At 34.8% G+C, this 13,948-nt stretch overlaps 1 protein-coding gene across 1 annotated transcript in view; it reads left to right on the top strand.

The window, feature by feature from the left end:
* Klp10A (kinesin-like protein 10A) overlaps window positions 1-13,948 on the top strand; it is a 62,392-nt gene that overhangs the window by 31,482 nt on the left and 16,962 nt on the right. Inside the window, exon 4 of the mRNA XM_073082710.1 lies at window positions 3,356-3,392. Coding sequence (XP_072938811.1) covers window positions 3,356-3,392 — 37 coding nt within the window. The remainder of the gene's footprint in view (window positions 1-3,355; window positions 3,393-13,948) is intronic.

Below are 13,948 nucleotides of genomic sequence, written 5' to 3'. Positions count from 1 at the left end.
ATATTCTAATATGTAGTATATGACCACCCATCATCAATAGAGTCAACTTCCTACACGTATATGCACTTACAGCACTCTTTACATTAGGATTAACGTAATTATGTTATAAAGTTTTTAAAAAGTATACAGTTTTGTAGCAAACATGTATAATGTATATGTTTAGAAAATTTAAATAGCCGATTTTATTTAGTTAGTATCTGAATTTTACCAAAGACTATGTAGTACCTAAAAAGTTTCAAAAAATATCAATTGAAGCTATTTTAAAATTCGTCCGTGACAGTATTATAGCGTGACTAAAGTCAATGTAAGTTACACAAAAATAAAGTAGCATTCTTACTATTATTTAAAAAATAGTTCTGGTACGTAACTATTTTAAGTAGTAGAAACATTAGTTAACAGTATTCTGTTTGGACGTGTGTTAAGTTTTTCGTATATATTAGAAATGACAACATGTTGAAATTTGTTAGTATCAGTAAGTAAATAGCGCTAGTACCTACAAGTCGTTGCTACGTAATGAAATGCCGGCTAAGCTTTGTAATTATATGAGCTCAACAACTCTTTAAGTTAATCCTGTTATTCAAGGATGGTCTGATTACTAATGGATATGTGTATTAGAACAAGTGTAATATGATTATAACTATTTCGTATAACTACTAAGGACGAAGTTCAGTCAGCCATCAAATCAAGCTCTCAAGATGCACAAATTAACCTATAATTGTCTCTTTTGATCGGAGGAGCAGCTAAGTTGTTTTCTCTACGCTGTAATACACCAATCAGGTGGTAATAAGAGATAGTGGTAAATTCTTGAATAATTAATTTGCTTTACAATTTGACTTAACAATTGCAATAATCAATGTGGTCTGCTTAAAGTCTCATCAAATGGGTTAAGACTACCCATTAAATAGTTTTGGGGGTGAACACTTTTAAGATACTATTGCCATTTTTTGCCAAATTACTCATCGAGTACACTTCTCACTTATCCCAAAAGGTTTGCTAAGAAAGAGAACCTAAGGCACTCCAACTTAGTCCTTTGGAGTTACAAGAGACCTTCTCAGGGCAAATCCTAGTTGAAGTTGGTTATAAATGGTGACATGGGTGATAGTAACCATCAGACGGGCTGTCTTATGTCAGTGATTATTTAAATTAATATTTTATATATTATAACTGAATAAATCTTGCAGTAATTAACGATGTTTTGACCGTATATCATATGATTATATGCATAATTAGTTATTGGAGGCGTGAGTCAGCAGTGCATTTACGCTGCAAGCCCTATTACCGCACGCCACTTTGCCTTCATTACGTAAACATAATTAATTTGAAAGCATAAGCATGTAGTATCAATTCCTTGAAAAGTTATTTATTTTCATCGCAACGTAATATTAAAGCGGTAGCATAACAAAGTTACGAATGTTGTCGTCATTACCTGAACATCTTGGAATTATGGATACGCGGAAAAAGAGTTAAATGATACTAAAACGGACTAAATTCAAACATGAATTAAAACGAATATTGCCAAGTATAATAAACACAAAATACACTACTACTATGGTTACAAAGACATAAAATAAGTCATCCTGATGATATCGAAGCTCGCAACTACATCTTGTACGCAATTACAGTTCAGCCTCATTCTGCGAAGGAAATGGCGGATGCTCTGATAGAAGGAAATAGAGAGGCGCGGCGCAAGTCGCAACCGCTGCCCTACTTGCAACACACCTTACTAATATAAGCTTATCACGATATTCGCCATGGGAATTTATCACCTCGTGAATTTATTACATAGAAAGACCTCTTACAATTTAGTAAAAGGTCGTGTAGAAGAGAATAGTAAATATAAGTTAAGTCAATGGCTACTTCTCCAGATTTTCTTAGTTAAGTATTAAGCAGCAGGAGGGTCCTACTCAATTGCACCAACTCCTTTTCTAGATTAGACTCTAAAGAGGTTTAAATACCCTATTTATGTGTGTAAAATGGTATCGAGGGCCGGCTGTGGTCAAAACTTACTTGCGTTGATGAAAAGTAGCTAAAATACTAACAAGTTAAAAAAGGAATCATAGATAAAATCGTGGTCTGTATTATTAAAATTACTTTAAATTCCAACTGTCTGAAAGCTTAAACAACTTCAAGAAATTTCATTTAACATTGACTTAAAAATTACATACATAGTCAATGTACAATGTAGCCATATTTTTTGAAACAGCAATTTATCTTCTAAACGAACAGGTCATTTAACATTCACGTACTGTAAGATTTATTGTGACTTTGATTCATTTGATTTTTATGTTCTCCGTAGAGATTGAAAGAGCAGTAATTGAAGCATCCTGCTTACGATATTGCAGTTTGCAGAAAATCCATTATGTTTGCACGGACCCCATCTAGCGCTGTTGTTAGTCTTAAGTGTTCTTATGTTCTCTTTAAAACTGCTTACGAGTATGTTCTAGTAACCTATATTCTACAACGTTTAAATTTTCTTTGTGATACGGATCTAGTGTTACTTCGTACTATGATATAAAATGCTAAAGGTAATTCAAATTTATCGACTTCTGTGTTCACGCTGATTCGGTCTTAGTTAGTGCGATCTAAACACTATAAGATAACTACGATAAATGGAACCTTTTCATTTCCAATTTCTTTAAAAGTCAAATTTCATTGATTTGAAAGGAATTATTTTTAATAAGTTAGTTCTAAGTTCTAATTTTAATGATTTCTTTAGAAATATAAGGAAGAATGATAAAATTTCATCCCTTAAACGGGACTAAACAGAGGTGAAACCGATGATGCTTCCAACATACGACTAACTGGAACCATCTAAAGCTTAAATTAGATGTACTGCCAGTTATAATTAAATGCGTAAAGCAAGAAATATTATTTAATTTAAAAACGAAGACTAAGTTTAGATTTTCTTACAAAAATATGTTATCCTAAGCGTTTGTATTTTTACTAAGCGTTATATTTCTGCTATTATATTTATGTACATATCTAGAAGTTAGGTATATGAGTAAACCCGCATGCAGAGCTTGTACCGCTAAAGAGAAGCCTATCGAAAGCTGATGTATATTGTGAACTCCTCGTTATCCACATGCGGGTGTTTTAATGGCATGTTTTGCCTTACGAAAATTGTTTCTACTTTTGCTTATTTCCAAGAGTTAATTAGAAGTTTTCAAGCTTTATGTTATTTTATTATGTTCTACTGTATTTGCAAAGTTCAATCCTCTATCACTCTTTTGGGACGAGGCTCTGCTGGAAGACTTTGTAAATACAGTTTTATTTGTACACGGGCTTGTGCTGTTGTTGTCAAAAATCAATATATTATGGTTGTTAAAATGTTAGTAATATTGTTTTTCTGTTTTAGGACATGACGCGGCAGTCAATTCCGGTAGCTACAAAAGGTATGTTATCGTCAACATCGATTAAAGTAACGTTATCTATATTCCGATTATAATTATGATTATGGTTTTTAATTTTTCGCTGAATTACTTATAAAATAATATCTTTGATATGACATGTTCCGCAACATTTAACCATTTCATAGATGCATTGTGATTTATGATGAAGATATAAGATCAAGTGTTATAAGTGATATTAAATGACTGCATGGGCGTAATATCGCTTGAATACTTGCATGCGACGTATTATGAGTTAAGCACATATTATTTACTTTCAACGATAATATCCAGCTGTAACAGGAAATCTAATTTGGTTCTGTTTGTTCATGATCTGAATCGCGCGAGACAGCGGTTCCTATGTTTCATCGTGTGATAAATATAGTGAAATGTTGCACAAAGAAAGGACCTCAAGAAACTCCAGAATAGAAGTCAATTAATAGATCCGTAAATAAGTCATCTCTTCTGTCATTTGTAATAAGCTTTGGCTTTCCCCTTTAGCATAGAAATAAGACTAAATAATAGAATAACTTTTAGGGTTTCTATTACCAAAGTCACCATTATTATAGAACTGTATACATAATAACCATTAGGAGTATGTTCTTTAACGTGATACGAAATAATGAGTTCATTGAAAGAATTTCATGTTTGGGATCTACTATCCTTATATTCCATCTAAGATTCATTGCAAATATGAAAATGTTTCTCAAAAAAGAGCCACCCCATGACCCCCACAGATCCGATGATGCATTCGCGACTTAGCTGGTGTTACAAAACGTTCATTAAGTTCACCTGCCTTATCTCTACAAAATAAATATAAGTGACTAAAGTATACGCTTTGCATTGAAACATTTGAAACGCACCATCGACTATGCTCAGACTGAAAGTCTCCGCAGCAACGAACCCGGCGAGACAGTCATACGCTAACGGTTTCAGAAGCAATCTCAAATGACGATCTTACGCTTATATGGAGCCTTATTGTTCGGCTTTTTGTTTTTGTTCCCTTGCGCCGCGTTCCTTTGTTGTCTTGCTCCTTTCCAGGCATTCGTTTGTGGAGACCCCGCTTTTGAACTGCAATTACTTGTGGCATTTTAAAAGTCTAAAACACTTATACCTAATTAAAAGCTTTTGATTTACTTACTATGACCTGATTTTTTTGTAATACCTGTGGAACTTCAGCGACAATGGAATGACGTTCATTTGTTTTATATTCAAAATTTATTAAGACTCATTTATAAGGCGGTCCCTATCGTAACAAAATAATATCTCCGAAACTTTGATGCAGAAAATGAAGTAGAAAAAAGTTTTAATAAAGAAAACACAATGGAACAAAATCAATCATGGCGAACTATCAATAGTATCAATATATTTTTCTGGGTCATTCCCATCCGCAATCAGTTCAACTACCACGATACGCGATACACCTGAACCATGTATATTGGTAAAAGTATGCGAACGAGGGCAGACTAACCGACGTTTCGTCTTCTATCACGCGATGATTCACCCGTACACGTAACAGACCTGCGGGTTTAGTGTCGTCTCTTACCTTTGCTTACGTTTAGATAAGGACAAATATACGATTAGATTCGATTGTCGGAATCGCTCTCGCAATTTCGCGGGATCTGTGCGATGCGTTTTGCTCGGGGTCAACGGTCTCGGGTCATTTGTTGGGTAAACATTGTGGACAGGTGGACGGTGGACTGCGGTTCCGGGGTGACGATGACTACGTTGATTAGATGGTAATTGTTTGTGGACTCCATCAAGGATAGATATGAGTAGCAATGGAGATTCACTCTAGTAGAGCGTCCTTGTGACTTATTGAGGGCGAAGATAGGTATGTATTATTGATGGATGGATGGATGATGTATCTACGTTGATCAGATAAAATATTTGTTTATGGAATGTATCAAGAGAAGACAGTATTTAACGTTATAGGTTGACATAAGTAACATAGTAGTTTAATATTTTTTAGGATGTACCGTTTTATCTATGCGTTAAGATATAAAATCGAATGGACAATTATATTATAAAACATACACTTAACAAATAAATTGCTATTCCAAATTAGACCAGACCTAGAATCAATGATTATAAAGCCTACTTACCTACAAACCTATCTGTAATAACATGTACTTTTATAGAAATGTTTAAGGAAGTAGTTAGAGAGAGGTCAAGTCTGTATCGGTGTGCGGTCATCGGCTCGCAGTCGTGACACCTGTGGACACGCCATGAAACATTAATGTTACTATGTAAACAAATTATAGTGATATTTGTTTACGTTGCCCGAAAATCCAGGGGCATGCCCGTCTGTTATTATAAAATTATAATGAGGTTATGTCTTTATGAAACACATTTTAAATATCTTTTGAAGTAGGCAAAACGCTATTTCTTTCAATTTTACAATATCTAATTCGAACCTAGAAAACTTTTGCCTGGTCCGACTGAATTAATGTTGATAACATCTTGCCTGATTTTATGTCTGACGATAAATTTGATTGAAACCTATAAATATAATCTAGAATTACATCTTTAGAGATTAAGCTTTAACTGCTTTATGACGGAATGTAATTATTATGTAGTTAATAGTTAATGAGAATTTCACGACAGCGGAAAGTCACAAGATTTATTTATAGGATTATTTTTAAAACAAGACAGTTTCATATTGTATATACGAGGAATATCTACTGATTAGCTTATTGTAAGCATTGCTAATTGCATCAAATTACACACTATTAACGTCTTCATACTAGAAATCTTTATCTAATATCATCTCATTATTCAAAGTTTACATAAAATATACTAACACTGAACACATTATAATTTGAAATGTATGTTTGGTTTTCTGTAAACATCATAAATATAAATTTACATTTAAAGCACCTGCTCTGTTTATGAAACTCCAGGCTCTCGTAAATAAGAAATGCGCGCATGCAGGCTAAATAAACATTAGAACCTTTTGGAAGAACATTTCCAATTCAATTTTGAGTATATTTGGTAAGAAATTTATGCATAGGTAAATAAAGTTATTGTAATTATTTTGGTTCTGCATATAATTATGTAAACAAATCTGTCACTGCAGTTGTAAGAAATATAAAATATCTCCCCTATGATATAATTGATTACGAAAAGTTACTTTACCCATCCGTCCCATCCCATTCAAAGGTTACTTATCCAAGGATCCGTTATCCAAGGATCTTACTTGCCATACAAAAATCTATGACATAAAGATTTAGAAGTAGTAGAATTTTGCATTAATCTTTAGTCCACGATTGTCTCAAACTAAGCTTCAAGTATTTGTCCACTTCTTCTCTATTAACGAAACACCTTGCGAACTGTTAGTACATTGACGTTCAGAAATAATTATGTAAATAGTCTACTTTCAATAAAACGATTGATAGAATGATTTGATCAACAGTAGGGTTATAATTGTAACAAGCTTTTCTCACCTCACTTCCGATGCGTCGATTCGCGTTATGCAACTTGATTTTGGCAACGATTGTTGCTGTGTGGCCTACTTATCTGTCCTACATTGGGACCGATTGCTTACCTGCCCCGACTTGGCCTGGTGTTTGGTACTGGTACGGCTCGTCTCTACACCAGTTAAGACATGGAAACTTGCCTTGCAAACAGCAATTCTTTATGCCGCCCACTTCTTAGTGTCGATTTTGATTGTCCGGGAGGTGGATCGAAGTGGGAAAACTTTGATTACTCCATTAACGTGCGATATACCGTCTTCAGTTCTTTCGCCACGTTTGCTCTGTTTTAGATTTTTATAACACCGCCTTTTACCCTAAGTTGTAGGATGAAGTGACGCACTGAACAACAACAGGATCGTGTCTCAGCATATTTAGTAAGAATTTTAAAGTCTAAAGAGATTTATTATATTTTTCACTGTTCCTTGCATTTCTCTTCATAACCACTTTTGAGTTACATTCTTTCTTTTCTTACCAAGAAAAAATGATTTCTTTAGATTCATCTAATTTTACAAAAAATGTATAGGTACATACCTTCTTTCGCCTTTACATCAAATAACATCGATCACAAATTTCTTATAAGTGATATTACATAACATTGTTGTTCTTTCTGATAAATCAATCCAATTACTCAGACCAGTACCGTGATTATATCTTCGATGTTGAATGGCGGTAGATACCATAGCGAACCAGTTACGCGGTCGGATTTACAAGTTTGCAATGCTCTAAATCGCCTTTACGCAATTTTGTTTGCATCATCTTGCGCGTTGAAGCTATGCGCAGCATTTTGATTAGCGCTATTGACTCATACTTAACAATAACAAACCGATTTCAAGTAGGTGTATCGTACTCAGAAGTTCATTTGATGATATCACAATTAACAATTTTGTTGGCTTATGCCTAAGATAATACTTGGGTTATACAGTCTTATGTATTTCTTAACTGCCACAGCTCCAAATTTGAAAATTTCGATAGGCAAAAATTACAAATTTTGCTAGACGAGCATTACAAGACATTGGTTACGTTATTACTAAAGGACAAATCTACATAGGACTTCGTCGCAATAGGCTCAAATGTGCATTTACCGATCCTGATGATCAATACCGCCCACCCATGAGCATCGCCATATTCAACTCCAGGGCAGAATTCGAGTCGTGCATAAAATTGCTCTAATGAAACTTAGAATTATTTGTATAAAAATGTAGGTATACGTGAACAAACCTCGCTCTTGAATTATCTGTTTCATGATTTCTCTTTCAGAATTTACGTTTATACACTAATTTTAGGTCTTCGAAAATAAACAAGAGTAGGTAAAGTTGAAACTAGTTAAAACCAAACAGCTTTGTACACAGCTGTTTGCTGAAGAGTTTCTCCCGGCTGAAAGTAGAGAGCTCGTTAAACGTTGCAAAAACGACGTCCCTTGCGACTTTCGCGGCATTTAAAACTGTAAATTATTCAGTTTATATGAGAATTAATTCCATGTTTTTAAGCTTATGACGTAGGTATTTTAATTATGTGATGTTAGTAGTAAAATATATGCAGTCCACCAATGTTAAGTGGTAACTGCCGTCCTTGAATGAAACTTAAATTTATACATATTTTCATTGACTTTGTAAGGAAACTGTTTTTGCGCTGTAATATTTTGTTAAATATTTCTAAGTAGAATAATTATGCGTTATGCAATTAATTACTTACTATGTTCTTATTATTAATTTACATTCAGAACGATGTTTTTTGTTTTAAATATTGTTTTTCTCATAATATTATTTCTTTCGAATTATTGAAATCTTATTTTAATATTTGAATTGGTACAGTACAATTAGACTTTACCTGCGTGGAAGCGCTCATACTGCTCGTACAAACAAAGCTTCGCTCCCCTCGACACATAATAAAGTGGCAAACGAATAACGATACGGAGTGGCCTTCGCGCGGCGCAATGTCAAGATCGCATTACACTGCCCGCAACCGACGCGCGGCCTCGACCCCGCAGGACATGCTCGGTGTCGCTGGCAGCCGTGCGAGCGGACGCTTGGTGCACCGAAATTCCCAAATGAAGCATTTTATCAATTTTCATCATCAGCAACTCATAACCCAACAAACCTCAAGAAGGATAGGCGTCCACCGCGCTAGCCAAGAGCGAATTAGGTACTAACGGATAAACATCACATGGGTACCTTTGAAAACTTCTATTTAAAGATCTCTCAGGTATGCAGGTCACGACAATTTCCTTCACTGTTAAATCAAGAGATAATTCATTTCTACCTGTGTGTGCCTGAGATTTCAACCTAGGACCTCTCGATTGATAGGCATGTTTCTACCACTAAGCTATAATTGTTTGTTACTATACTATCTACGTTATGTTATTTGTGGTTCGTCTCCGGAGATATCACCGCTATACCTATTTCTGGCTTATAAGCTTACAACAGCACTGTTAAGCACTAACTACTGTTCCTCAGGGGTAGCAACTCAAGTAGGATTCTCATATTCTCTGCATTTCATTACAAATTTTCATGGGCGGCAGTATTCTCCTGCCATCAGTTGGACTACATACTCCTTTGTCACTTTTATCTTATAAAAACTATTATGGAATTAAAGTAGTGTTAAGTTTACTGCTAGCCACAGATGTCATCGAACTTTATAAATAAGTTGCACTAGTATAAATATTGAGGTGAGGCTACTTTTACTGAAGCGAAAGAGGTGCCGCGTGATTAATACCTAATTGATACCATTAATTAATCAACTCGCACTACTCGATAGGTATACTAACATAATATGTAAATATTTTAACTAAATTTTGACTACTAATTAATCTTTATTATTTGATGTATCCTCGACCTGGTTTTTAAGTAATTACTGAAACCGCTTCTTCATTTCGCAAACATGTTAACAACGTAATTACATTTTCATTAACACATCCTGTTTGTTAATATCTTTAGAGAAAACTAAAATTATGCAAAACTTAATTATTCAACGAGAATTATAAATTATCTTAAGGACTTGAACAAGGGCTTTCAACAACAGAAGCCACATCTGATGAAAAGATAAGCAGCTCACCATAATAAAGGCATTCATTCATATTAATTCTTCTTATCCGTCTGAATACGTAGGTTTATAAATTTGTATGAATCGTTTCATATTATAGCAACACACGGCTAGAGACAGGCGTATAATGAATTTATTATTACCACCTCGTCTAGTACAATGTTGATATCTAGTGCGTTGGCCTCTATTGAAGCCGTGCCAAGAGTCATCCTCGAGCAGTTTTAGCTTTTAAATCAATCAAACTTGAAACGAATTTGACTTCTCTAATCCATTCTTTTTCTTGCTAAACTTATACTTATTTTTAACTTTGTTGGTTAAATTTCCATTGTACTCATTAAGGACATATAACTTGGTATTTCCTGCCAGGAGTGTCAGTCTTTTGACTGATTTGTGATACAATTATGGAGAATTTTTCTTCATAAATCATTAGAATACTACATTAACATTTATGTCATACTGTCGCTTCCTTAAGTACATTTTTGACCTTACACAACACCTTATAAATCTTTAGAATAGAACCATATATTTCAAGGTGTGCCAGTCAGGTTTAGATAAAAAATTGTGTCCGAGTAACACTAGGTTTTTTTTTATAGTAGACGAGTTTATAAAAAAGAGAATGGCGATATTATGTTTGTATGATTATATTACTAATTAAATTAACCTAATAAGATATGCAATCAATAATGTATTTCGATTTATCATGTTAATTTGAGCTTTTCCTCAAATGCTTGACTCAGATTACCATTGGACAAGCATCCAAGTTTCTCTCAATCTTAATTTTTTTATATAAGGGTATAAGTTATAAAGTTTTATTTCTATTTGATGTCCATTGGTAAGTTATTTTGGTCCCCATAGCGGTAAGTAGTTTTTGTTTCCCCGCGTTCTGCGGAAATGATAATGTTAGTTTGTGACATTTTCTTTAGTAATATTATTACATTTTCAAAGGTCAGATAACGCCGCTACGTCTATTTCATCGGCGACCTTTGCAAGAACTGCTACTATTTTCACCGCGCCACCACCGGACGCCGCACCACTACCGGACGCTCTTCCTTTCGGTCGGCATATGTTTCGCTCATGTGGGGCCATATTTTTCCAGCCATTAAAATGCCTTGGTAGCGTGCAACGATTAATACGGACGTGTTTCGGGGTTGAATTTTCCATGGGGCGGTCAGCCGGACTCCGTTAGTTCGCGTATAAGTGTAGGCAGACGAGGGCGCGCGCGGACAGTGCGCGGCCGGCCGCGTACCACAACACCGCCTGGCACCGCTCGAACATCACAATCAAACAAATGGAGAACACCGAGTAGTGCGGGGAATCCGACCTTCGTGTTGCCATAGATAAAGTTTTTTTTTTTACTATACGTCATGCCAGTGTTGTACGAGAGATGCACCATGCAAATGCAGCAACGGCGGATAAACGTGGGCTGTAAGTTCCAACCCTGTGATGTGCCTGGATGTTGAGCTGTATATCGTTTCAATAAGGTACATTTTGGTGTGTGTTTGTGTATCCTCCAGGGGATGGATTTCCCGCTATGGACGTCGCATATTGATAGATTAGACTGGAAAGTTTACATATCGGAAAGTGGCTATCAATGAATAAAGTTGAGAATTGTGAATGTTATAGTTGTTCTATTTCTGTCATCAGTGCTGTTAGGTTTTATTGAATCAACAACAAACTTTACATGAGCCTACTATGACGGTTGTTCTGTAATTTCCCGACCATTGTTTTGTGATATACCTTAAACCAGACGTTTTCTCTAAGTGGTATTTTTTCACAAAAGGTGGTAACAATAATTATTTTGTTCTTAGAAAAACGATATCGCGTGTAGTTTCATTAATACAACTCAATTACCAACACAAAGGATATCCTTGTAAATGTTGTACACATGCTTCCTATTGGATTCCACGATTGTTTTAATTATAAATTAAATAATAAATGAATTGTATTATTTTGGGTGTCATTGCGTCCTGCAATACGTTTGTCATCATTAACTACCCACGCACTATCAAAGACTCAGTTGAGAGGTGTTTACGAATTTAAGATTTAATGAAGATGCCTCAAAAGTCCTTATGGGTAGGAACTTAAGATTTAAACTTAGTCAGACTCAGTATAGTGCGAAACAGGGGGCATGAGTACGACCACCGGTAGAGTCAAGAGTGAATCAGGCGCTAAGATGAGCGTAGGCAGCGGCTAACGACCGTTGCGAATTTCCCACGACACCGTGTCTTACGGCGACAAAAGTGATCCTCAACTGTTTTATAGTTGTCAGTCCCATTATCTGAAGTTGGAGATTTTTTTTAATTATTCTTTCCTACAATATTTTAATTGTCTTTGATTGATTTTCTATCAACGTAAAATATCAAGTGAAAGGGTTGAATAAAATATTTTCAAAGTACAGTAAAAATCATTTTGGCTCCAAAGTTCTGAAAATAAATGTTTGATGACAATTATTGAAGATGGGGTAGTAAGATGGTCAATTTACATTCAAGAGAAATTTTTCACTTTCCTTTTGGCATGAAATACAAGAAATGATTACAATATTCGTTCGGTCAAACATTGTGATGAAGCGTAATCACGTTGTGTCACGTTCCGGTAATAATTGGAAGATCGAATTAGACTAAAGAGTCAATGGTCAAATGCGATTTTGCATGGTCAATGTTCTTCTTTCGTAACTGGGTACCTACTTTGACGTCGTTTTGGAAGATCAATGAAAACCGTGAATTTGTAGAATCATGAATCTTTTCTGTGTTCTGTTTCTGACTTACCGTACCATTTACCAGTGGTTTCGATTTGGAATGTCTCCTCATATTATCTACTCCAAAAATATTTTATCAGAATCTTACGTGTAAGTAAGATTCTGATAACCCTTTGTATGTAGAAGTATTTTGAAATTGTTTTACTAAGCTCCGTGGTCCATAAGAATTCTGTGGGCATCTTTGTGTTGTCTTTAAATTTTTCTTCAATGTTCATTTTGTAAATTTTTGTATTTGTCCGCATATTTTTCCCTTATCTATTTTTTTTATAAATGTGGGTGATCATTTGTATAATTACATCATTTTATGAAAGTAACTTATTTATATGATATCATATACCTTTATGCGCAGCTGTAGGGCATTTGTATGAAAAAAATACAACTGCAAAGGTCAAATGAGAATCGGTTTTGAATTGAGTTGAGTGAGAGTTATTCATATAAATTATAGTTTTCTTTTTTATTAAGTCTTCAGTGCTAGAATTGTAGCATTATTTTGTTCGCATAATTAACTCGTTCGCTGTTTTATATATAAAGTTCAATGCCGCCGTGGCAATGGCTGTTCCACTTTATTCAGGTTAATGTATGCTGTAATGGAATACTTGCATAATTTTTTTCATATCCCTGTAAATTTCATTAGCTATAGTTTAACCTTCAAGGTTTTTTAAAATATTACAAACGAAAAATTGAATTGAATTTTTGTTATTTCTTTAGGCAATAGGTTTTTTGGGTCGTGGTAAAATTGAGTCTTGTGGTACTAGCTCATGTTCTAATATAGTGAGGATATTCTTAATTTAATTTGTACCTTCCAAACTATGGACTTATTATGCGATAATTTTACTGCTCAGTACTAACGACTCGGCAAAAGTGATGGAGCTATAAAACACATGCATGCAAACCTATGCAAAAGCTGGCAGGCAGCGTGAATTACGGCATTCCCACGTTAAATGGGAATCCTCGAGGCGCGATAACCGTTGGTCTTCCACGTTGTTCGTGATTGTAAATCTAGCGTTTCCGTGCTAGAGCACGTTGAGCTATGAAGTACTGGACATGTTTGTACGTTGCTATAATAATGAACGGCTGAACGCTTGTAGGTTAGCTCACGAATCTATTGTAAAGCTTCTTAAGCGAATGTTATCGTTAGACTTCCTTACAACAGTCTTTTGATCGTATAAGTTACTAAACAATCGGTTAATGATTAATGATGATAAAATAGTGTTATTACAAGCTTTTATAATATCATTGTTCTTCTTTTTAAATTTATTTATATTAAGATGAGATCGAGGTTGTTCAGAAAT

Source organism: Epargyreus clarus, unplaced genomic scaffold, assembly GCF_041222505.1.
Source record: "Epargyreus clarus isolate Ecla_fem2 unplaced genomic scaffold, WU_Ecla_fem_2.2 ptg000003l, whole genome shotgun sequence".
In the NCBI taxonomy this organism is placed as follows: Eukaryota; Metazoa; Arthropoda; class Insecta; order Lepidoptera; family Hesperiidae; genus Epargyreus; species Epargyreus clarus.
This window is presented reverse-complemented; position numbering and strand designations above follow the sequence as displayed.